General features: G+C 39.8%; 1 protein-coding gene across 3 annotated transcripts in view; it reads right to left on the minus strand.

Moving 5' to 3' along the window:
* Positions 1-27,312, minus strand: part of luzp2 (leucine zipper protein 2) — a 409,997-nt gene that overhangs the window by 153,979 nt on the left and 228,706 nt on the right. For all 3 annotated transcript variants that reach the window (XM_059976016.1, XM_059976014.1, XM_059976015.1), the window contains 2 exons: positions 21,811-21,892; positions 21,583-21,645 (listed from right to left, as the gene is read on the minus strand). In XM_059976016.1, coding sequence (XP_059831999.1) covers positions 21,583-21,645; positions 21,811-21,892 — 145 coding nt within the window. The remainder of the gene's footprint in view (positions 1-21,582; positions 21,646-21,810; positions 21,893-27,312) is intronic.

Consider the following 27,312-nt stretch of genomic DNA (forward strand, 5'->3'; position numbering starts at 1 on the left):
ACACACATACACACACAAAATGCTGGAGGAACTCAGATGGTCAGGCAGTTTCTATAAAGAGCCAACATTTTGGACTAAGATCCTTGGATGAAAGCTGATGGGAGGAATAATTCGGGATCAGTCCATCACTGGTGAATCCCTTTGCTATTGGGGCACATCTACAAGGAGAGCATCGCAGGAAAACAACGACTCTCATCATCCATGCTATGCTCTCTTCTCAGTACTGCTATCAGGAAGGAAAAACATGAGCCTTAGGTCCCACACTACCAATTTAGGAACAGTTATTACCCCTCAAGATTCAAAATTCAAGACTCAAATACACTTATTATCAAAGAATATATAACTTATGCAACCTTGACAAGCTTGCTCATGGGTACTCACAAAGCAAGAAACCTGAAAAAAAAAACCAATTAAAGAAAAAAAATAAAAATAAAAATAAAAGAACAACACCCAACATGCAAGATAAAAAAACACAAATCATGTAAACAATTTTGGTTTGGTATGTTGTGTTTGCTTCAATTGTTTCCAAACCCCAGAGCAGCCTGGAGCAGGCCCAAAGCCTCACTTATCAGTTCATCATATTATTAGGCATGAAGCACAGCAGCCGGGGCAGTCTTCATAGCCTCAGTGCCATGGGGAGAGGATGGACCATTGTGGAGAAAGAGCAAAATCAGCTCTTGCCTTGGATCCCAACAACCAGTCTTTTCAGTCTATCTGGGCTGGCGGTTAAATTAACCAAACAGCAGTACAGTGCTCAGGCACCTTGGAAAGAGGAGTGAACATCATGGAGAGCAAGCAAACTTCGCTCTTGCCTCTGATCTAGGCTGACATTTAAATCGCCTCAACTATCAGGTTCCTGAACCGGAGTGAATAATACTGAATTGTTACCATAAACTATGGATTTGTACTTTTGAGAACACTACAACTCATGTTCTCTATATTATTTATTTATTATTTTTTAAAATTAATTTTTAAAATTAATTTTGTATTTGAGCCATGTGTTGTTTTTTGTGCGTTGGTTGTTTGTCCATCATTATTGTGTGCAATATTTTATTGATTCTTTTGTCTTTCTTTGTAATTAATGTGAATGCCTGCAAGAAAATAAATCTCAGGATAGTATATGGTGATATATATGTACTTTGAGAATAAATTTATTTTGACTTTGAACTTCAAGAATGAATGAGAAAAATGCCTACTGGCAGATGGAGGAGTCATGATAGTGGTAGTGGACTGGAGGGTATCAAACTAGAGTTCAACTGCCAGTAATCAGCAGGGGTGGGGAAAGCGATAGATCATCAGAGTATGTAATCAATGATATCGGATAATGAAGAGGTCTGTTGTCAGGAGGGTGAAAGTTAATGATCAAGGTTTTGAGATGACAGGAAGGGAGAACAGGTAAGTGGGGTGCAGAGTGTAGCAAGGAGATGGATTACTAAAAGGGAGCTCGAAAAGGCCTATATTTCACTGCCAGATAAGAACCCCTTCAAGAATCATTAAAAATATGTTGCATGGGTATCCATAGATGAAATGGGCACATCAAGGACTCAGGAGGAATATTATGAACAATGGAGCAAGCTCTCAATTTTCAACTATGTTTATTATGCAGTACTGAAATACATAGCCCTATGACAGGAGTTCCCAACCTTTTTATGCCTTGGGCTTCTACCATTAACCAAGGGGTCCATGGACCATGTTGGGAATGCTTGCCTATGAGATCCTAGTTTGAGATTATTCATTTATAGATCAGCCCCAAGGTCCCTCATTTGAGTGGAGCAGTGGAATTCTCTAACAGCGATCAATGCATTGTTGGTGATTGGTTCTCTAAATGGGTTGGCTTCTAGACTATTATTTTTTAATAAACTGTTACAAAGATCACACAAACTCATTATGTGCTGTGATAATTTGAGGCTGAGATTCCACAATAATTTGCCAGGGTTATACTGATACAGGGCAAATTTCTCCAAAACATCTATCCCTCCATGTTTAAAATTCCTGCTCTTGGAAATGATCTTAACTCAACCAGGCTACAACAGTTGAGGTCATGCAATGATTTGGTTGAAAGTTATTTTATGGGCAATATCACTTGCATGTGATGAAACATAAATAGTGCTCTCTGAGCCAACCCTCATTCAGCCTCCTGCAGTTCAATACGAGTTTGGCTTCTGCCAACATTGCTTCCAGTGAACTGGAGATATGAGCTAACTAATTAATACAAATTCTCCTCTCAAGCAGACATTTTCCTTTGCTCTTTTATAAAGCCAACTCATCACCAAATGTTTACCCAGCAGTACTACATCAATTTTAAATTTATTCATATTTTCCTTTGCAGTGCACATTATTTCTATTTGTTTAAACTCATGGTGTAAACAGAATGCTGTTGATGGCAGTAAGCTGGGGAGTGTAAGCAGATGCAGACGCAGTGCCAGAAATGAACCAGGCTTCCCCTGCAGATTAAAGCTACCTCAAAGCGTCATTGAGACTTTGCTATACAGCACGGAAACAGGACCTTTGGCCCAGCCTGTCCATGCCCATCAAAGTACCTTTCTCAACTTCTGACCACTCTCTTGATCCTACCATCTTCTACAAGCACAAGGGTCTTTAAAATTATTGAGTCAGTTTTTGATGGGTTCTTTATAGTACTTGAGACAGCCCACGCCCACGGTGGAGTAACATAGAACATAGAACAGCACAGAACAGGTCCTTCAGCTCATGTTGCTTGCACTGAGCAGGATGCCTAATCAAATTAATTCCTTCTGCCTGAACATGGTCCATTTCCCTCCATTCCCTGCATATTTGTGTGTCTATTAAGAAAACTATCAAATGCCACTATCACATCTGCTTCCATCTCTATCCCTGTCAGCCTATTTCAGTACTCCCAGTATGAATACTTGCCTGCAAATTTCCATTAAACTTCTCCCCCTCTCACCTTAAATGCATGTCCTCTAGTATTTGAACAATGGGATACTTACAGTATTTCATTGGGAAGGAGGTACAGGAGTCTTAGGTTCCTCACCACCAAGTTCAGGAACAGTTATTACCCTTCAACCATCAGGCTCCTGAATCAGCATGGATAACTTCACTCACCTCAACTCTGAACTGATTCCACAACCTGTGGAATCTCTTCACTATTTTTCTACTCATATTCAAGTACTCTACAACTCATGTTCTCAGTATTATATATGTGCACAGTTTGTTTGCTTTTTGAATATCAGTTATTTGTCAGACCTTCAGTAGTTTTTTTTTCTCATCAACTCTATTGTATTACTTTGTTCTACTGTGAATGCCTGCAAGAAAATTAATCTCAGGGTTGTACATGGGGGCATACTGTATATGCACTTAGATTTTTTTTTAACTCTGAACTTTGAACTGTACAGTACTTGGAAACTCAACTGTGGGAAGGAAATTACCCTGAAAATTGACTCTGAAGCTTAATTAATCATTTTATCTGATCCAACAGCCAATTAAAGCTATCAAAGGTAAGCAATTACCAAATTCTTTCTCTCCATAATGGACTTTCCTGTGAATGCTGATAAACCATCATTGCTCTTTCAGCAACTATGGAGTAACTGATGTAGAAGGTAAGAAAAATGTTCTGCCTATTCAGTATTGTTCCTATTCTAACAAAAATGTAAAGACATTATCTAAGTTTCTGTTCTGTAGTGCTCTGGCAGTTACTTCCCATTTCTAACCTCTGACACCGGTCCTCACACTTCTCCTTTCTTCATCTTGAAATGTGAGTCAAAAGCCATTACTAGATGTGGAAAGTTATGAAATATGCAGCTGCAGTATAATTGAAGTCTCCTAATTTTTGCTCAGACCATGCACTCCCTAATCTGCATTTTCATTTAGTGTTAATACATTTAATTGTTTGATAATAGGGTTTAATTGGTGGATAATGTGTGCAAATAAGATAATTACTGTCCAGGTCTGAAACTTGGACACGAGTACCATGCAGCGTTAAGCTGGCCTGTCAGAATCTGTGCTTTCCCGTTGCCACAGACCTGTCCAATGGACCTAGTTCATAACTTGATTCACCTGCAAGTATTTTCACTGAGGTGACTGTAATTCTCAGCTATGCAAAACTAATAGACATTACATTATTAATTACATTTACTGAGACTTTTTACTTTTTGGCCATCATAGATCATGTGGTTCAATGGTGCCATGGAGGTGGGAAGGAGGATATGGGAAAATTGGAGGAATGCTGAATTCCTGGTAAGAACTTCTAGGGTGATTAGCTGGAAAAGCCAGAAGTAAGAGTAAAAGAGAAAAAGTCCAATGTGGAAGAACAGTTTCTATCCACTGTTGCAGCTTCTTTCCCACTGTTATAAGACAACTGAACAGACAAATTGTGCATTAAGATGAATTCTGACTTTACAATTGACCTCATCATGACACTTGCACCTTATTATCTCCATGCCCTGCATGTTCTCTGTAACAGCAGCTCTATATTCTGTGTTCTACCAGCATTTTGGGTGTGTTGGTGTTTGAATTTCCAGCATCTGCAGATTTCCTCGTGCTTGTTCGGTATTATGTTGTTGATTTCCCTGTGTGTGCTAATGTTTTGAAGCGGATGGCCTGCAGAACTAACTTTTTCACTGCACCTTGGTCATCATCATCATCATCATTATGAGCCCTGTGGTGAAGTAGGCACTCATGGTCTATCCATGACCATGATTATTCTTGGCAAATTTTTCAGCAGAATTAGTTTGCCATTACCTTCTTCTGGGCAGCGTCTTTACAAGATGGGTGATACCAACCATTATGAATACATTTCAGTGATGTCTACCTGGCATTAGTGGTTGCAAAACCAAGACTTATGATATGCACTGGGAGCTCATACAACCCTCCACCACTTGCCCCCGTGACTTCACATCAACCTGATCCAGGGGCTAAGTAGGTGCTACTACATGCCCAAGCTAGCGGCGGGAAGGAGTGCTTTATACCTCCTTAGAGAGAAAAATAGTGGGAAGTCAGAGGATTGGGAATATTTTAAGATCCAACAGAAGGCAAATAAAAAGTCATTAAGAAGCTAAAGATGGAATACAAAAGTAAGCTAGCCAATAATATTAAAGAGGATACCAAAAGTTTCTTTAGAAACATAAAGTGTAACAGAGAGGTGAGGGTAGATACCAGACCACTAGAAAATGTGCTGGAGTGGTAGTAATGGGGAACAATGAAATAGTGGGTGAACTAAGTATTTTGCATCAGTCTTCACTGTGGCAGATACTAGCAGAGCATGATTTGGGTGTTGGGACTCCTTAATAACAGGTGTCACCTTCCTGAGCCACTGCTCCTTGAAGCTACAATGGAGGCTAGTACCCAAGATGGAACTGACTAATTTTGCAACTTCTGTAGCTCCTTTGATCCTGTGCAGTAGCATCCATGTACCAGACAGCGATGCAGCCTGTCAGAATACTCTGCGCAATACATCTATAGAAGTTTGAGTGTTTTAAGTGACAAACCAAATCTTTTCAAACTCGTAATGAAATATGGACATACTCTTGCCTTCTTTATAGCTGCATCAGTATGTTGGTACCAGGTTAGATCCTCCGAGATCTTGACATCCAGGAACTTGAAATTGCTCACTCTCTCCACTTTTGACCCTTCTATGAGAATTAGTTTGTGTTCCCTCATCTTCCTGATGTCCACAATCAGCTCTTTCATCTTATTGATATTGAGTTTAAGGTTGTTGCTGTGACACCACTCAACTAGCTGGTATATCTTGCTCCTGTACACCCTCTCATCTCCATCTGAGATTCTGCCTACAATGGTTGTATCATCAGCAAATTTATAATTGGCATTTGATCTACACCTAGCCACACAGACATGGGTATAGAGAGAGTCGAGCAGTGGACTAAGCACAGTCCCCTGTGGTGTGCCAATGTTGGTCATTAATGAAGAGGAGATATTATCACCAATCCGCACAGATTGTGGTCTTCCTGTTAGGAAGTTGAGGAGCTAATTGCAGAGGGAGGTACAGAGGCCCCAGTTCTGTAAGTTATCAATCAGGAGGTGGCTGAAGATATCGTGGAGGCATTAGTAATGATCTTTCAAGAATTATTAGATTCTGGAATGGTTCTGGAAGACTGGAAACTTGCAAATGTTACCTTGCTCTTCAAGAACAAGGAGACGTCAGAAGAACAGAAACAATAGGCCAGTTTGTCTGACCTCAGTGGTTGGAAAGATGCTGGAGATGATCATTAAGGAAGAGTCCTCAAGGGTACTTGAAGACACATGACAAACGGGCCATAGTCAGCATGGTTTTCTCAAGGGAAAATCTTGCCTGACAAGTTTGTTGGAATTCTTGGAAGAAATAACAAGGCAGATAGACAAAGGAGAATCAATTGACGATGTGTACTTGGATTTTCAGAAGCCCTTTGACAAGGTACCGCACATGAGACTGCTTAACAAGTTACTAGCCCATGGTATTACAGGAAAGATTCTAGCATGGATAAAGTAGTAGCTGATTGGGAGGAGGCAAAGAGTGGGAATAACGGGAAACTTTTCAGGCTGGCTGCTGGTGGCTAGTGGTGGTCCTCAGCAGTTTGTGTTGGAACTGATTCTCTTTATGTTATACATCAGTAATTTGGATGATGGAATTGATGTCTTTGTTACAAAGTTTACAGTCGATATGAAGATAGGTGGAGGGGCATGTAGTTGTGAGGAAGTAGAGAGGCTACTGAAGGACTTAGACAGATTAGGAGAATGGGCAAAGAAATAACAGATGGAATACAGTGTTGGGAGCTGTATGGTCATGCACTTTGTAGAAGAAATGAAAGAGCTGACTATTTTCTAAATGAAGAGAAAATACAAAATACTGAGGTGCAAAGGGACTTGGAAGTCCTTGTGCAGGATTCCCTAAAGGTTAATTTGCAAGTTGAGTCTGTGATGAGGAAGGCAAATGCAATTCATTTGAAGAGAGCTTTGAATATAAAAGCAAGGATGTAACGTTGAGGCTTTTTAAAGCACTGATGAGGCCTCACTTGGAGTATTGTGAGCAGCTTTAGGCCCCTTGTTTTAGAAAAGATGTGCTGAAACAGGAGAGGGTTCAAAGGAGATTCGCAAAAATGATTCCAAGATTAAATGAATGGTTTGTCATATGAAGAGTGTTTGATGGCTCTAGGCCTGTGTTCAGTAGGATTCAGAAGAGTGAAGGGTGACTCCATTTATCTTTTGCATAGCAGGAGAGTTAATGGCTACAAGGAAAAGGCAGGTAGGTGAAGATGAGTCCATGTCCAGATCAGCCATGATCTTATTGAATGGTGGAGCAGGCTTGAGAGCCAAATGGCCCACTGCTGCTCTTTCTTAAGTTCTACAGTCTTAAACCTATCAAATGATAAAAGGACTTGATAGAGTGGATGTGGAGAGGATGTTTTCTATGTTGGGATAGTCTAAGACTAGAGGACACAGCATCAGAATAGAGGGGAGTCCTTTTAGAATGGAGATGAGGAGGAACTTCTTTAACCAGAGAGTGATGAATCTGTGGAGTTCTTTGCTACAGGCAGCTCTGGAGGCCATGTCTTTATGTATATTTAAGGTAGAGGTTGATAGATTCTTGGCTGGTCAGGGCCTGAAGGGATATAGGGAGAAGGCAGGAGATTGGGGCTGAGCGGGAAAATTGGATCAGCCATGATGAAATGGCAGAGTAGACTCAATGGGTCAAATGGCCTGATTCTATTCCTATATCTTATGGTCTTTGATAGAAATGTATATCCACCCAGTACCTTAGTATATGTGATAATAATAAATAAATAGCATGTTTTACTAATTACTAAATAAAGGCCATTGTGAGTTATGGGTTGGGAATATCAGCTGTTTACTGGACAGGCAAATCAAAAAAGGCTCTTTATCAAAGTAAGGGTGGCAATGTGTTATAAGAAAGGGTATCAACACTAGCCAAATATTCCTCTCCCCACTCCTTTCTATTTTCCCTCGGGACTCCTCGCTTCATAACTCCCTGGTTCACTCAACTGTAGGAGATGTAACACTAGTTCCTACATCTCCTTCCTCACCATCATCCTGGTTCCGAGACAGCCCTTCCAAGTGAGGCAAAGGTTCACCAGCACCTGCTCCAACCATTTCTGTGACACTTGGCCTCCCAACTCCACCACCCACCCACTACCTGCACTTGGTTCCTCTGCCCATCATTTCTCATGTTTCACTGAATCTGCATCAAAGTCAAGTTGGTTATCAATGACATATGTCATGGAATGTGATGTTTTGTGGGAGTAGTGGGATATAAAACTAACTATGATACATTAAAGTCAAATAAAATAGTGTAAAAGAGGAATAGTGAGGTGGTGTTCATGGGTTTATGGACCATTCAGAAGGGAAGAAAATTTTGATTGTGGGTCTTCGGGCTCTTGTACCTCCTCCTTGATGATATTAATGATGGTGACCCTCCTTAATGATGAGTGCCACCTCCTTGAGGCAATGCCTTTTGAAAATATCCTTGATATTGAGGAAGCTTGTGCCTGTAATGGAGCTGGCTGAGTTCACAATCCTCCGCAGCCTCTTACGATATTGTGCATCTTGCACAGATGATTTTTTACTGGTGGGGAGTGGGGAGGTAATTGCTTTGCTAATGCTTGTGGGTGGGAGGGAGAAGCTTTGGGGTTCTAACATTTACCTGTCATTCGTTCTTTGGCGCGCCGCTCTGTTTTCATGGATGTTTGCGAAGAAAAAGAATTTCAGGATGTATATTGTATACATTTCTTTGACATTAAAGGTACCTATTGAAACTTATTGAACCATACCAAGTGGTGATTCAGCCAACTAGAATGGTCCCCATGTCTGTAGAAATGTTTTAGTCTTTAATGATTGTCTCGCTCTTCCCCCTCTGATCTTTATGCCAACCATCTTCCCTTTTCACTCACATTCCTGAGGCAATGTCTTGAGCAGAAGCATCTCTTCCCAGATGCTGCTCAACCCACTGAGTTCCTCCAGCAGTTGATTTTACAGCCCGTTAACAGACTGGATATGACTGGGTGCTGAAGTCGGAGTTGAAGGATATCGAATGGATTTATTAACTGGGGGAATGAGTTAAAGGTGGGACTTGCTGGTGCATCGTTGTCAACTGAACAATGGATGGAACGTTTAAGAACAAGTCTAAGTGAAAGAAGATGCCAGGCAGTTAGACAACAGATATTTTAATCACTACTTGGTAGAGGGAAGAAAGAAATCAGTGGACATGTTGTGTGAGGAAGTTGATGGGAGAAGAAAATGGCTGATTGCATCTAAAAGATCAGCAAGAAAGGAATCTGGACTGTTTAAAGCTTAGGGATTCTACCGACCTGCAGGTAGTGCCAAAGAAAGTACTGACATGCTGCAGCTATTTACTCATGTCTCCAGTTAACTGTTGGATTTTCTGAACCCTGAGAACTTATGCCAGTGACTGTTAACTTGAAACACGCTTCCAATTAGCAATGACCCAATTAAAATGCCGTACTAAATCATCCCACATTTCTGAGACAGAAGCCTTGTACCACAGGTACACAAGCTGCCTTTCCCAGTTTTTAATTTTTAAACTCCCCCACTTTTTTCCCCTGTGTGCCCTTGCTTGAACAGCCAAACCCAATAGTTCTTATTCCCATCAAGACACACATTTCTTTGTCTCCCGCCACTACTTGCCTCTTTCAAGCATCACCCTAACCACTGGAAATCTGTCTTCTTTTGTTTGTGCTACCAGTGCCAATCTGCTGCCTTGTCAGGAGCTTGCAGCAACGTTGTCGACAGGCAAAACTGACACTCAGACAGGAATGGCTGTGCAAATATGTCAGGTGAACGCTTCCCACTGCACATCACTCCAGCCCCCTAGAGCACTCCAAAAATAAACTTCTACTGATATTAAACCCCGGTAAGTAATTAGCAATGGCACTCATTTCCCCTGTGGATACAATAAAAACACTGTCCAAAATCTGGAGAGGATGAACCACAGTTGGATTAGAGGTAGAAATTCATTTTTGGTCACTGACCACAAAGCTATTTGCAAATGTCAGCTGCTAGTTGCACACATCTCAAAATATCTGTCTTTGCTCACTCGCAAGAAACCAGAGGACTGGTTTCCTCTGTACAACTAGAGGGCAATACTCCCTCTGAAGATCAAATAAATATTTTTTAAATAACAAGGAAAGAGTATTGTTGCAGGTGGGATGTGGTGACAAGCAAGTTTATGAACCCCAGTTTCCAACAATTATTTGACACTCTAAGGACTCTTGTGAACACGGATACGATGCGTATTTAACATGCTGCACCAAAAGCTGGTATATTTAAATTCCTCTGCATGCCTTTGATTATTGAATTATATAGGTCTCCAAATATGATCTAAATGTAACAGATTTAAATGTATTAAATGTTGTTACAGTAGCTTGACTCTCTGACTCTCTCATCCTCATTCAAGTACGAAATTACACTTGAACAGCCATTACATCCATGCTTATAATCCTTGATGAAATCGTAGAATTACCACTCTGACTTTTGCTGTTAATCTAAAAGTGCTTTTCACTTGGTCTTCATACACTCAGTGATCACTTTATTGGCTTCCTCCTGTACCTAATAAAGTGGCTACTGAGTGTCTGATTTTGGCCCTCTGCTGACGTAGCCCATCCCCATCCACTTCAAGGTTCGACGAGTTGTGCATTCAGGGATGATCTTCTACTCACCACATGGTTATCTGAGTTACTGTCACCTTCCTGTTAGCTTAAACCAATCTGGCCATTCTCTTCTGACCTCTCACATTAACAAATCACATTTGCCCACAAAACTGCCACTCACTGGATGGTTTTTGTTTATTGCACCGGTCTCTGTAAACTCTAGAGCAGGTGTTCCCAACCTGGGGTCCACAGACCCCTTGGTAAATGGAAGGGGACCGTGGCATAAAAAAGGTTGTGAACCCCTGCTGTAGGGACTGGTGTTTGTGAAAGCTTAGTAAATCAGCAGTTTCTGAGATACGTAAACCACCCTGTCTAACACCATGGTCGAATTTCTTCCCCATTCTGATACTTGGTCTGAGCAACAACTGAACATCTTGACCACAAGACAGAGGAGCAGAAGTCGGCCATTCGGCCCATCGAGTCTGCTCCGCCATTCCCTCATGAGCTGATCCATTCTCCCATTTAGTCCCACTCCCCCGCCTTCTCACCGTAACCTTTGATGCCCTGGATACTCAGATACCTATCAATCTCTGCCTTAAATATACACAATGACTTGGCCTCTACTGCCACCCGTGGCAACAGATTCCACAGATTCACCACCCCCGGATAAAAAAATCATGTCTTCATGCTTTTATGCCTTGAGTTGCTGTCCCATAATTGGCTGATTATATGTTTGAATTAATGAGTAGGTGTACAAACATATCTACTAAAGTGGCCATTGGGTGTAGATGGTACAATATTTGGTATATTAATTAGAAAAGCAACTATACTATCTATTAGACATCTATATAGATAGCCCAATCTATGAAACACGATGCTTAACATAATCGCAGAAGTAGTAAAAACTGAGCATGTCTTTTGCATATTAATTTAGTATCCCTTGATATCCTTAATAACTAAAATCTAGCAATGTTTAAATGTACTTAGTGATAGAGTCTCTACACAAATTCCATTAGGTGATGAATTCAAAGACTCACTTCTGAAATCTTCACTCCATCTTCAGTGAAGATATTTCTTCTCATTATTCAATTTCTAGAGGATGCCTCTGTAGGCAAGTTAAACGCTTGTATCCTCGGGAAATTTGCGATCAACTGCGGTAATTTCTGTCTTCCGATCATCTTTACAAGATCTTGGCTAAAACTAATTTGGGAGATTTCAGGCGAGTTCCCAATTGTTACAATGCAGTGCCAGATAGTCTGCAAACTGTCACTAATTGAACAGTCACATTTAGAAGTGCCTCGAGGGCGGTTTGCATGGAAAATAGAAATATGACAGGAAGATATTGATGCCTGGATTCCCCATTTGTTCATGAAATAAAATTCCTGACATTACAATATTTTTTCTTGAACTTACATATTCATCTGGGTGGGTTAAGAGACCAGAACACTGCTCCTCACTGTCTGTCAAGGATGAATCTTTAGTTATGGTCTAACACTTACACCTCATTATCTACCTGCATTGCACTCTCTATGAAACTGTAACACTATATTCTGCATTTTGTTATTAATTTTCCCTTTGTACTACCTTAATGTGCTTATATATTCTAAAATGATCTGTGTAGGTGGCAAGAAAAAACAAGTTTTTCACTGTATCTTGCTACATGTGGCAATAATAAATCAGTTACCCGTTGCTATATATCGTCAATAAATTGCCTTGACGTGATAGCAGTAACAAGGACACGTATATAAAATGGGTGCAGCGTTAGTGTGACACTGTTATAGCCCTAGGTGTCTGAGTTCAATTCTGGTGTGTTCTGTAACAAGTCACTGTATGTCTGCCCTATGGAATGTGTGCTTTTTGCCTTGGGTACTCTGCTTTCCTCCCTCAATCCAAAGACGAATTGGGTAAGTTAATTGGTCCTATGATTAGGTTAGGCTTAAGTCAGAGTTGCTGGGAATTGCTGGTGTGGCAAGGTCTGAAGGGCTGGAAGGGCCATTCTCTGCTGTATCTCTAAATAAAAATTGTGAGAGGTATATGTCAGGTCTCAGAATATTTATTGTAACCTATTCGCTCTTGCATTCTCTTCAACTCCCTTTTAATCCTCTTCCCACACTAGAAGTAATGAACCTACCAACATGTTCATCCTTGGGAAAAATCTGGACTACCCAAGGCAAAACATACAAACTCCATACAAACAGCAATGGAGGTCCGGATCAAACCTGGTTCACTGGAGTTGTGAAGCAACACTAGAAGCAATTTACAGTGGACAATGAACCTATCATCCTGTCCATCTTTGGGATGTGGGAAGAATCTGGAGCACCCAGATTTGTGAGGGCTACTTCAAGGGTGAAGAGTCAATTTTGAATGAGGTTGGAGGCAACATCAAATGTACAGCAACTCTGGCAGGGCTTTCAAGACATTACTTCCTATGAAGCGAAACCCAATAGCATGAATGGCAGTGATGCTTCACTACTAGATGAACTCAATGCTCATTTTGAAAGGGAAAATACAACTACAGCTGTGAAGATCCTTGCTGCACCTGATGACCCTGTGATCAATGTCTGAGAGGCCGATGTTAGGCTGTCTTTAAAGAGAGTGAACCCCTTGCAAAGTGGAATGGCCCATTGGAGTACCTGGTCAAGCTCTGAAAACCTGTGCCAACCAACCGGCAAGAGTATTCAAGGACATTTTCAATCTCTCACTGCCACAGATGGAAGTTCACACTTGCTTCAAAAGGGCAACAATTATAACAGTGCCTAAGAAAAATAATGAGTGCTGCAGCACTCACATTGACGGTGATAAAATGCTTTGAGAGGTTGGTCATGACTAGACTGAACTCCTGTCTCAACAAGGACCTGGACCCATTGCAATTTGCCTATTGCTACAATAGGTCAATGGCAGATGCAATCTCAATGGCTCTTCACCTGGCTTTGGACCACCTGGACAACACAAACACCTATGTCATGATGCTGTTCATTAAAGCTCAGCATTTAATACCATCATTCCCACAATCCTAATTGAGAAGTTGCAGAACCTGGGCTTCTGTACCTTCCACTGCAATTGGATCCTTGACTTCCTAATCTGTGTGGATTGGTGATAACATATTCTCCTTGCTGATGATCAACCTCAGGCGTGTGTGCTTAGCCCACCACTCTACTCTCTATATGCACATGACTGTGTGGCTAGGCATAGCTCAAATACCAGCTATAAATTTGCTGACAATACAACCATTTTTGTTAGGATCTCAGGTGGTGTCGAGAGGGCATACAGGAGTGAGATATGCCAACCAGTGGAATGGTGCTGCAGCAATAACCTGGCACTCAACATCAGCAAGACCAAAGAACTGATTGTGGACTTCAGGAAGGGTAAGATGAAGGAACTCATTTCAATCCTCATAGAGGAATCAGAAATGGAGAAAGTGAGCAGTTTCAAGTTCCTGGGTGTCTTACCTAGCCCCAATATATCGATGCAGTTATAAAGAAGGCAGGATAGCGGCTATACTTCATTAGGAATTTGAAGAGATTTGGCATGTCAACAAATACACTCAAAAACTTCTGCAGTTGCACTGTGGAGAGCATTCTGACAGGCTGCATCACTGTCTGGTATGGAGGGGCTACTGCACAGGACCGAAAGAAGCAGCAAAAGCTGTAAATCTAGTCAGCTCCATCTTGGATATTAGCCTACAAAGTACCCAGGATATCTTTAGGGAGCAGTGTCTCAGAAAGACAGTGTCCATTATTAAGGACCCCCAGCACCCAGGACATGCCCTTTTCTCACTGTTGCCATCAGGTAGGAGGTACAGAAGCCTGAAGGCACACACTCAGTGATTCAAGAAAAGCTTCTTCCTCTCTACCATCCGATTCCTAAATGGACGTAAATGAACCCTTCCTAAATGAACCCTTGGACACTACCTCAATTTTTTAATATACATTATTTCTGTTGTTTGCATGTTTGATTTACTTGTTTATTTATTATTATTATTTTTATTTTGTTTATTGTTTTTTTCTCTCTGCTAGATTATATATTCCATTGAACTGCTGCTGCTAAGTTAACAAATTTCACGTCGCATGCCAGTGATAATAACCCTGATTCTGATTGGCTTTATTTCTAGCAGTGATGAGACAGCCTACAGAGGAGAGGTTAGCACCCTGACACAGTAGTGTCAAGATAACAACCTCTCCCTCAATGTCCAAAAAAACAAAAGAGCTGATTATGGATTACAGGAGGAACGGAGACAGGCTCACACCAGTCAACATCAATAGGACTTCAGCTGAGAGGGTGAGTAGTTTCAAGTGCCTCGGTATACACATCACTGAAGATCCCTCCTGGACACTGGCTGTGTAGCGAAATAGCATAAGATTGTCTGTTCCAACTCAGGTGACTGAAGAATTTCGGCATGAGCCCCACAGATGAGGATCTACAGGGGCACCATTGAGAGTATATTGACTGGCTGTATCACCACCTGGAATGGAGAACTGCACAAACCTTAATCACTGGGCACTGCAGAGAATGCTACAGGCAGCCCAGTGCATCTGTGGATGTGAACTTCACTCCACTGAGGACATTTACAGCAGCAGCTGCATAAAGAAGGCCTGGAAGATCATTGGGGATATCAGTCACCCCAACCATAAACTGTTTTAGATGTTTCCATCTGACAAATGGTACCACTGCATTAAAGCCAGGAACAGACGGCTACGGGACAGCTTCTTTCTATAAGCCATTAGACTTTTAAATTCACATGTCTGTACATTGCGACGGAGTCATAATGCAAAGATCTTTACTCCCTCACGTTGTGGGATGGATGTCAAATTTAAATAAGTTCAAATTCAGATTCAGGTGTCAATGTATAAGTAGATATATTATCGCACTGCACGCATATCACCATGATGCCTTGTGATTCCTTTTATTTGCAGGTAATTACAGGAAAATAATGATATAGAACAGAATTTCCAGTATGAAAAATGGTGTACAAGACTGACAAATAACTAATATGCAAATAAAGACAAATTGTACAAATAAAAAAAGTAAATTATGCTGAGAATATGAATTGTAGAGTCCTTGAAGTTTGTAGATTGTGAAATTAGAATAGTTATCCACGCTGGTTCTGGAACCTAATGATTGTAGGGTAATAATTGTTTCTGAATCTGCTGGCCTGGGACCAAAGGTTCCTATACTTCCTTCTCGATGGTAGTAGGGTAGTAATGAGAAGACAGCATAATCTAGATGGTGAGGGTCCTTTGATATGGTTGTCTTGTGGCAATATCCCTTGTAAATATGCTGAATGACAGGAAAACTTTGCCTGTGATAGATCAGGTTGCATTCCCACCTTTCACTAGATTTTTCTGTTCATGGGGCATTGGTATTTCCAGACCAGACCATATATGGCTCCCACTTAACCTTAAATCGACAACGTTGCACCTCTTACAGCTCAGCATTCCCTCAACATTAGCCTCAGTCAAGATTAATTTGTACCTTGATTTTTGGTGCTGTTCTTCAACCCTTAAACAATAACTCAACTGACACATAGCTGACACTATAATGAGGTCCCCAGCACTCCAAAAGAGGTACAAGTTATTCTCTCCATTTAAGCTGAGATAACTTCGACTTTATCTCCCACCAACATCTCCCCTCACTAAAGTGAGTAAGTTTTGTTGTCTCAATCTTATTGCCTAGAAATAGACACCAAGCATTTTAAAAAAATCAGGTAAGAACAAAGGTCTTGTTTTCTCTTTGTAAGTATGTTGCAAATCACTCTGCAGTTAGTGAAATGACTTTTGAAGTCACTCTGCCACTATGGCGAAGAGTTGAGATTTTGAGATTCATTTGTACTAATCCACAAAGGTGAAGGATGCGTTGATAAAACTGTAAAAGAAGACAGGTTTTATAAATGTGGGGATTTAGATGCACCATTAATGTATTTAGCAGCTGTTCTATCATGTTATTACTTCTCGTGCTTCACTGGTTAGCCCACCTTGGGAATTATAATGTGTGAGTTGCATCTGATACAGAAACTAGCAAAGGTTACTGAACAGATGTTAATTCTTTGAGAAACCACGGCAAATTAATGAAAAGCCGAGTAGCTCCTTTAAGTTTGCTTCCTGGGGGGCATTAATGTAAAATACACAAGTTCGGAAAAGTTTTATTTTCATGCCCCTCAGTCCACAGATTCCTTATCTCAAAGGTATATCTTCAATGAACGAACTTTTCTTTTCTTCATTTGTGGATTCCCTGGGAGACATCTTCAGTACTAATAATTTGTAACCTTACCAAGTTGGATTTCAAGCATACAAACTCACACACCGGCCATATGAAATGGGGATTTGGATGAATAGACTCTATGGTCTTCCATTCATTCTTTTTAATAGAAAGTCCTCATATCCCAATTCTGTAATATACAGTTTCAACAAGTGGACTCCATAATAGAAGCACACTTTATGAAATTTACCCTTATATCCTTATGAAATTAATAGTGTTTTCAAAAAATAGTTATTCACGTGTCATCATTAACACAGAAAAGGAAAAGGAATAAAATATCAGAAAACATGCATTGAAATTTGCTGAAGCAACACACTTCTGGAGGTATTTTATGGAGTTTTTGTTTGCAGAGATGCAGGAGGCTTCCTTGAAGAAGGTCGATGACTCAGCTAAATATGTATTTTATGGGAACGTTGGCAATCCATCTTTCCAGCCGTTTATGAATCTTCCACCAGTCTTCTTCTGGCATTGTTCCCTGATGAATGGCCTCACCAGGATCTCATTTTACATTTAAGAATGTAATAAAATCTACAAGAGGCCAATGATCTTGAAGATCTTACGTGAGTTGTACTATGAGGCAACATTAATTGGCAGAAGTTATCGGCAGTAACTGAATGAGGATCTTTGGCCCAATATGCTGACCATTTATTCCTTTCTGTAGATGCTGCCTGATCTGTTGAGTTTCTCCAGTATTTTGTGTGTGTTGCTCTTGAAACAACTCAGTGTCATTTGGTTTTCCATTGCAATAGGACAAAGGTTCCCAATACAATTGCTTAATTGTATTGGCCAATGGCATAAAAAAAGGTTGGGAACCCCTGTGTTAGAAGGATACATGTTTTGGAGTCAGTGCAGGGTAGACTCACTTGAATGACTCCTGGAACAAAAGCATACCCTCTGAGTAGAGGTTGAATATGACTGGCTTATGTGAAGCATGTGTTAATAGTAGCATTGTTGTGATGAGAAGGGAGATCAACTATATCATATTGGATGGCAGAGGAGCATTAGGAGACAAATAGCTTATTCCTGCTTCTGTTTCTTACATAGAAACATAGAAATCTACAGTACATTACGGTCACTTTGGGCCACAATGTTGTGCCGACCATGTAACCTACTCTAGAAACTGCCTAGAATTTCCCTACCACACAGGCCTCTATTTTTTTTTAAGTTCCATGTACCTTGTTTCCTCTGTGATGTATAGAAGAACACCAAAAAATGTCATTTGCATTAGTTTAGTAAGTACTAGTATGCAATAGAAAATTAGAGTGGGATTTATTGTTTATGGTTTTAGTTTTACATATGAAGGTAGATTAACAGTCTTTGAATCACCCTGCATTAGTGTGCAGTGACTAGTACCATAACAAGGTTCTCAATCAGTAAACTGATAATGAGCGCAATCTAAATTATCATAAACATGATTTAGATTTCATCACAACGTGTCAACATTAGCTAGGCTTTGATTTATTAGTATGCAATAAACTAACATTAGAGATTCAAGGTTAGCAAGCTTCAGAATTCCATTGAGTGCTAAGTGGAAATATAATACATTTATGATGTGCACAGAGAAATTCAACTATTTGAGATTTCTGTTCACCACCCTTGAAGAGAAAGTGACCTGAGGCTCTTGGCTTTTCCAGAAAATTCCAAGAATATTAAATGCTTTAGCATAAACAGATGAAATATGATATTAATTCCATTTTGAACCCAGAAAAGTAGAGTGTTTTTATCACAATGAATGTCAAGTTCCTGGGGAGAGCTGTAAAACAGAGTGACTGAGGGGTACTAGTATATGGTTTTCTGAAAGAGGCAAGGGAAATTTATTTAGTTCAAAGGAAATTTATTATCAAGGTTCAGTTATATCAACTGAGATTTATTGTCTTACAGGCATTCACAGTAAAACAAAAAAAGGGAACAAAAAAGAACAAGCAAAAGAATATTAATAATTAAATAAACATTAAATATCAACAATATGAGATGAAGTGTCCTTGAAATTGAGTCCATAGGCTGTGGGAACAGTTCAGTTTTGGGATGAGTGAAGTTATCCCTTCTGGTTCAAGAGCATGATCAGAGTCAGAATCAGGTTTAATATCACTGGCATATGTCATGATGTTTGTAGGGTAAAAGCTGTTTCTAAATCTGGTGGTGTGGGACCTGAAGCTCCTGTACCTTCTTCCTGATGGCAGCAGGGAGAAGAGAGCATGGACTGAATGGTGGATCTGTGATGATCTGCGACAAAATTCCATGTAGATGTGCTCAATAGTGAGGAGGGCTTTACCCTTAATGGACTGGGCTGTATCTACTACTTATTTTAGGCTTTTCCATTCAAGTGCTTTGGTGTTTCCATACCAGCCTATGATACAAATAGTCAATATACTCTCCACCGCACATCTACAGAATTTTGTCAAAGTTTTGTGGGTAGCTTACAGTGAGGAAGGTATATGCATACTTGCTTTTATCAGTGAAGGCTCTGGGTAATGGGCCATTTCATACAGCTGTACTGTGCTAGGAACATTGTGCGCCGTTCTAATTACCGTACTATAGGAAGAATGTGATTAAGCTGGAGATGGTGCAGTAAATATTCACAATGAGGATGCAAGGACTGAATATTTTGAGTTATCAGGAGAGATCGGCTAAGCTGGCACTGTTGCTCCTGGAGTGAAGGAGGCTGAAAGGGGCCACATGGAAAATTCTAAAATCACGACAGGGCTTAAATAAAATGGATGGTCACAGTGTATTTCTTACCAGAGTAGGGGATTCTCAAATTGGATGCACTGGTTCCTGGTGAGAGGGGAAGTTTTAAAGGGAACCTGAAAGAAAATGTATCTACACAAAAGATTGTAGGCATATGGATTGAGCTGCCAGAAGAAGTGGTGCAAGGAGACATAATTGCAACATTTGGAATATTTGGGCAGATTTACTGATAGGAAAAATCTAGAGTGCTGTCGGCCAACCACAGGCAAATTAAACTAGCTTCAGTGGACACGTTAGTTGACATGGATGAAGGCACCTGTTCCATTCTGTACAAGTCTACGAGTCTATCAGAGGTAAATTGTTCCAGGATTGATATCTGCACCTTGGCGGAGTTGAAATCTACTCAAATGCATTTCCGTGCCCCAAAAATAACTATACTTTGAGCTCAGTTCCACGGACCACTGGGAAATTTCCTCAGATATTAGAAAAGTGTCTTGTGAACGTAAAGTTGTATAATTTCCCACCATGGGTTGTGGACTGGCTATATCACTCGAACATTCTGCCTTGTCTACTTTTGTCTCTGGAGTCCATCTCTGACAAATCACTGCCCATTTCTTATTTCCCTTTAGCAATATTAAGTGATGGTGTGTGGAGTTGTCATTTATTTTCCTTGCTGTTTGTTATACTAAACAGATATCCTATGATTCAAAATATAAATGATTTAATTCCTTATCAGAGTACATTTTGCATTCAATATTTCTAAAGGTTTAGAAGCAACCAATTAAGCCTTCTGGATTTGTATCTTTAAATTGTCTTTCAAATTTCAAGGTCCTTCCTGATCAATTGAGTTGCCTTTGTAAACCATCAGATTCAGCCACATAATATCTTACCTTAAACTTCGTGCATACACACAAAATCTGAACTCCAAATAATGTGACCAATTACAGCTAGTAACTTATCTGCGTGGATTAGTTTCAAAAACATTGCATAGCGAAGCTATCATCTACAGTCGTATTCGGTCAGTTTTCAATTAGATTTTAGAAGCTCCTCCTCCAATTCTTTGAATCCCTTCTCTTAGTGTGTTAATGGAATAATGAAACTCTGGAAGTATTTCCTCCAATACAGAAGAGCAATGCAAGTACGTCCTCCCCTTATTTTCCTTTCATCCAACTCTATCTTAAAACATTCTATTAGAGATTAGTATGAATAGTATTGTAAAATATTTATCTGAACTTTGGAACAGTTTTAGAATATTATGTACTTGCCTGGAATGCAGTTAAGGATACCCGTGATCAATCCTTGAAAATTGTAATGCTATTTTTATATGTGAACGTATCTCAGATTCCCGATTCAGATTACATGGTTGAAGTGTGTTAATTTTCACATTCTGTGGGGCCAGTAAACTGGGAGGAGCAAATAAATGCTCTTTTCAATTCTTATCTAAGGGGGGGTAGAGGGGGTGAAAACTAAGCAGTCAATCCACACCCACAACTGCAAACATAAAGTTATAATAATCTTTTTCCTTAAGCCCCATCGATGTTCTTCAATCATCAATGTGAACATCACCATCGAAACCGCCCGAGTCCAAACTCTAAGCCAGTGGCTCACCAGGACAAGCAGAATGGGCTGAGTGGACTCTTTCAGTGCTATAAAAATTCTATGTTTCAGGCCAAATGTGACATCAAAACTCCTGAGCAAAATGTGACTCATTCAGATCTCTGCAGTGACATTTTACTTCTGTGACAATATTCCCCCCCCAATAAATAATTAAATTCAACATTTTACCAAAAGTTAAAACACAAGTTTTTAACACACTATCCAAAAAAAAAAGAATACACTTATTCAGCTTAAAATTTCATACAAAACTGGAAATAGTTAACCTTGTAATGCCACATTAAGAGGAATGAATGTTGAATCAATCATGGTCAACCACCTATGTAAGACTCAGCATTTAGACTCAGGCTCTTCTGCCAAATTATTTTCCTTCTCCTCCGGCTTTTGCTCATACCCCTAGGAAGTCATGCACAGCTATACAAGTTCTTACCTCTTGCTGTAAATCTTTTATCAGCTTGCTCTTCCTTTCCACCTCAGCCTTTAAGAAGTTGATCTGTAACAGCAGCAGACCTGCAATATTAAATTACAGAGCTCCAACTACTACAACAGAGCGCAAAATAAACACACTTGCTTTATTACTGTGAAGAGCACTATTTCTTACATTTTTTCGAGCCATATTCAGAAAATAAACAGCCACATTTTGCTTGTGACAGCTTACCCCAGCCTGCTGTTTCTCTGCTTTCAATGCAGCTTCATTGATCTGTTTCTGGAGGGCTTCCTGCAGAGATTTCATTTCGTCTCTGATTGAAAAGAAAGAATTGATGCCTGAAAATACTGACTGGATTCTGAAAAGTCTTGGAGATACAATTGCTTTCTGCGTATTGAAACACCACACTTTTCTGCTTTAATGACTTAAAGCTACAGTTTGAAAGAAGTTGTTAAAAGTTTGACTATCCTATAAACCCTACCTCACACACTATTGGACTTTAGATGGCAGTTTTTGCAGTTTGACCTGTTTTATAAACTGGCAGTGCAAGGTTATCATCATCATCATGCTTAATTTCTAAGGTGAGGACATGTTTGGCAAAGCTTTGTGGGCCAAAGGGCCTGTATTGCACTGTAGGTTTTTTACATTTCTATATTTCATGTTGTATGACATGGGCATTTATGGTCTTCCATCTGTTTTTAATTACTTATTCTTTTCTCTAGTCATGACCATTATTGTTCTTGGCAATGTTTTCTACAGAAATGGTTTACCATTGCCTTCTTCTGGGCAGTGTCTTTACAAGATGGGTGACACCAGCCATTATCAATACTCTTCAGGGATTGCTTGCCTGATGTCAGTGGTCACATAACTAGGACTTGTGATATGCATCACCTGCTCCTATTGTGACAGGGACATGGCAGGAAAACAAACCCAAGTGCAGGACTCCGACGCGGAGGCAGAATCTCCTTAGCGAGTGTAGAATCAGGACCAGACTGAGTCAGGACCTAGGAGACTTGGTTTACAAAGAGATACAGGGTTGAAGTCTTGGAGCAAGGTTCCTCTCTCTCTGAGAGCTGACCAACAATCTGGCAAGGGCTGACCAGAGCAATCGGAGTCTTATCCTCTGGTGGCTAATGGAAACCAGGTGCTGGTGATTGAGAGGAATTGGGAAAGATTGGGAATCAAGTGTGGGGATTAAGGACCAATTAGGGAGGACAGCAAAAGGTGGGAAATGCCAGCCAGGACCATGACACCTATGGCCTCACATGGGGAGGCTAAGCAAGTGCTACACCTTTCCCAAGGCTAGCGGAGGGAAGGAGAAACTTCTACCTTCTTTGGTGGAGATGTACCTCCACCCCACTGCCCTGCAAGGATATACAGACAAAGAAAACATCAGGTTGATGTTGATATTCTCCTACTTAAGTTGTGATATAACTGATAAAAGATCAAGGAGATTTTTAAAGCTGAGATAATGAATGCACTTAAGACATAGGGATGAATACACTTAAGAAGATTAAACACATAGGTAGAGAGAGCCAAGAGAGACACTTATAAACAAGGCTAATGGATGCTGTGGAAAACAAATAGATCTGAAGATGCTTGAATTTGAAGTACAAACAGAAATGCTGGAATAATTCAGCATTTTGGATTACTGGGAAGAGTCACTGGCAAGAATTGGGGTGGCACAGTACTGTAGAGGTTAGTATAAAACTATAACAGCGCCATCAACCCAGGTTCAATTCCCGCCACTGCCTGTGTGCGTATCCTCTGAGTGCTCTGGTTTTTTCCCGCAGTCCAAAAACGTACAGGTTAGTAGGTTAATTGGTTACATGGATATAATTGGGCAGCACTAACTTAATGGACCTGATAGACCTGTTACTATGCTGTATTTCTAAAAAAAAATGGTGCATTAGATATTGCTTGGCTGGCTGAGTTCTTCCAGCATTTCAGCTTTGGGTTTTCTTCAAGGGATGGTCAATTTAGTTACAATCAAAATGAAGACAGTTCACAAAAGTTCTCAAACTACACAGAAAGTAGCATGATGATGTGTGAATAGCTACACCCGAGACAATTGAGAAAATTGATTAATTTTGCATTGCTTGATGAAAGAGATGGCCTGAAAGCATTGATTTGTGCTATAAACCTCTATAATCCTGAGAAGAAAGTAGAAAGTGCATAAGAAATGAGTGTAGTGTGTTTGATATAAGAACTATTAAGGGAGTTCTTTCTGGCTTCCCACTCAGGGAGAAGGAACTATCGAGATTTCTGAATTTTGGATAATTGGGCATATTTCTTTACAGATACGCACTTTGATCTCTGATTCTTCCAGTTGTTTATATTGGCCAGCAAGGGTACTTGAACATAAATTTGGGTAAATGTTTCTACCATTCTTCCTTAGTTATTAGATGATCTGTCATGTGCTTAGTGAAGATCCTTAATGTCTACTTAAGTCATTTCCATATTTACATACATCAGACTTGAGTCATACAAAATCGATCTTTTTTTATTCAAGGACATTTGAAAATTTGCAAAACTTTTTTTCTAACTTTAGAGCAATTAGCCACATAGTACTATCCTTAAAGGGGTAACAAACCCAATTTAACAATCATTGTCCAGAAGAAATATTAAAAATTCTGCATGTTGGATCATTTTATCTTAGTTTTCAGATCCACAAAACTAGAGTGCAAATTATAAGCGGCATATACAACATCCTGGAGGAACTCAGCAGGTCAGGCAGCATCTATGGAGGGAAATAAAAAGTCAAAATTTTGGCTGAGACACTTTATTGGAATTCATAAGTCCTGATGAAGTACCTCAACCCAAAGCGTCAACTGATTATTTCCTTCTGTTGATGCTGCCTGACCCACTGAGTTCCTCTAGCATTCTGTGTACGTTCTCAAGATTTCCAACATCTGTAGAATCTCTTATGACAAGTTATGGCCTCTCTTCAGGCTTGGCATCAAAGGTCAGGGATTTGTTTTATTGCAAATACCAATCAAAGTGAGTGTAAATACTCAAAGGAGTCCAGCCAATGTTCTGTGAAATCTCTTCTGAAATAAACATACGGTTCAAAGTCATTTCTAAGTACGCTGACATCAATTAGTAATCTATATTGTATCATTGCCATGAGATTCCCTCAGTCTGTGAACATATGCAGGAATGTGTTGAATTTGTATAAGACAAGCATTTTATCCTACACACAGGGTCTGAACCTACCATTGAGTTCTTATGGAACAAGTTTCTTTTTGTTACTGAAGGTGACTTAATGGAAATGCTAGTTGTTCTGCAAACACAGAAGGCTTGCTGAGTCATTTCTGCTTCCCTGCATCCTATTTGGAATTCAGCCATCCTTCGGATAATCTAACATTATTTTGCCTTAGAGAAAATGAAGAAGGATGAATCGACAGATACCAACACAGTTCAATATACTGTATCAGAAGAGGACTTTTAAGCCTTCCCCCTGAATATTCAGGGAAAACAAATGTCCTTAGAACTGTCAGAAAAGCTGTAATTCTGGAAAGCTTACTTCACAAGGGTCTGTCAACAGACCTATCAAGTTGAAGTTCAAGTTCATTGTCATCTGACCGTACATATACTATATATAACTAAATGAAACAACATTCCTCTGGACCTTGGTGCCCCCACAAAACATTTATAACATACAGCACACAAAACAAAATATTACCACAAACAAGTTAATAAATTATAATTCAAAATACATGTAATACACAGCGCAGGTAAACAATAAACCGTTTGCTGTCTTAGTGACAGGACCTTGGTGGTGGTAGGGTATTCATTAATCTCATAGCCTAAGGGCAGAATCTGCTACCAAGTCTGACATTCTTAGTCCTGACACTCCTGTACCTCCTTCCTGTCAGTAGTGGGTGAAAGCAGTTAGGGGATGGCGGGGGGGGGGGGGGGGGGGGGGCGGGTACGGATCCTCAGCAATGCTTTGAGCTCTTTGTGGACAACACTTCCAGCAAGTTACACAAAAAGGGGGAGGGAGACTTCAGTATCCTTGGCTCTTTTTACTATGCTGCCTGCAGTTAATTATCTTCCTGAAAGAAATAAGGACAAAATGCTGAAGTAAAGGGCAATTCAAGTCTGAACATGCCTATTCCAGGTAACTTCTAGGCTGCCACATTGGAAATCAGTAACATTTCCTAAGCTGCACAGCACACAAATATAAAACTGATGACTAACTTGCTTGTCTGAGCAGTTTTAACACTTGCTGTACATAGTAGGCCAATGAGAAATGTTTAATTGGCATGTTAGTAATTAAGAGACCTTTAGGGAAGAGTGGTCATAATATTACAGAAATGTTATGTCAAGATTGACAGTTTATAAGTTCAACCGGAAATAATAGTATTAAATCTAAATGATGCAAATATAAATGTGTGGGACATATCTCCACTTCAGTAAATTTGGAAACGACAGAACAATGCAAAATGCTTGGAGATATATACTGAGTAAGCTGCCTAAAGCTTTTGCACAGTACTGTATTTGTCAATATGAAGTGGTGAGCAAGTTTGTAAATCAGGTGGGATCAAAAGCTGTTGGAAATGGTGAGAGTGGAGTGTCTCAGGGTGGGTGTGGGACAGGTGGCAGAAAAGGGGTGCTAGGGGCAGACTCACCCTCCCCTGAGTCACCAGGCAAGGTCACGATCTCAAATAACTAGTTGATTGATCATTACAAAATGTTTCTCTGGTGCTTCCCTCTCCCTTCCCCTTTTGCCAACCACAATTCCCCACTTACTGTCCCCTTCCCACTCTCAATCCACATTAGAGTCCCATATCAGGATCAGTTTTATCATCACTCACTTATGTCATGAAATTTGCTTTCTTTTTTGTGGCAGCAGTACAGTGGAATACATTAAAATTTCTACTGTGCTGTGCAAAAATTTTAGGCACCCTAGCTATATATATATGTATGTGCCTAAGACATTTGCACAATACTGCACATTGAAAAGTATAATATTAAATAGATAACAGCTTACATTTGAAAATACTTAGTTTAGAACTATATATATATATTATCTGTTTAACTTGCGTCTTTTGTGAATCTGCTTATATGATACTATGTGCTTGTGATGCCGCTACAAATAAGATTTTCATTGCACCTGTTTCTACATGTACTTGTACAATGACAATAAACTCAACTTTGACTTTACAAAACAAATAACACAAAAAACTGGAAAGTTTGTGGACAAGGTAAGTTTAAGATAATATTATATCAAAGGGTAAAGCTTATACGCTTCCATAAAAGACACTAAGGACTGGGACAACGTAAGAGACCTTCAGGGAAGAGTGATCATAATATATTAAAATTTTATGTCAACATTGGCAGTGCTTAAATTCAACATGAAACAATAGAATTAAATCTAAACTAAGCAAGTAGGAAGAATTCAACAAGGAGCAGCATTAAAAATGATAGAAAAGGAAGATATACAACAAGAGGAACCTGGAAATGAAACACAAGAACAGATTGCAAAAATGTGAATAAATATGTGAAGAATCTATTAGCAGAAGTTAATGGGGATCTGCTACAAACTGAGATAGAGGATGAAATCATATTAGGAACTAAGCAAATGCAGAGAATTAAATAAATATACTTTGTCTGCACTTTTGGAAGTAAAACCCATTGGAAATAGTGGAGTTCATCTCTGAAACTGTGAGTAAAATAAATTAACTTTAGTTTATAAATAAAGATATTGGGGAGAAAAGCTGCATCTCA

The sequence above is a fragment of the Hypanus sabinus genome, chromosome 7, assembly GCF_030144855.1.
Source record: "Hypanus sabinus isolate sHypSab1 chromosome 7, sHypSab1.hap1, whole genome shotgun sequence".
Classification (NCBI taxonomy): domain Eukaryota; kingdom Metazoa; phylum Chordata; class Chondrichthyes; order Myliobatiformes; family Dasyatidae; genus Hypanus; species Hypanus sabinus.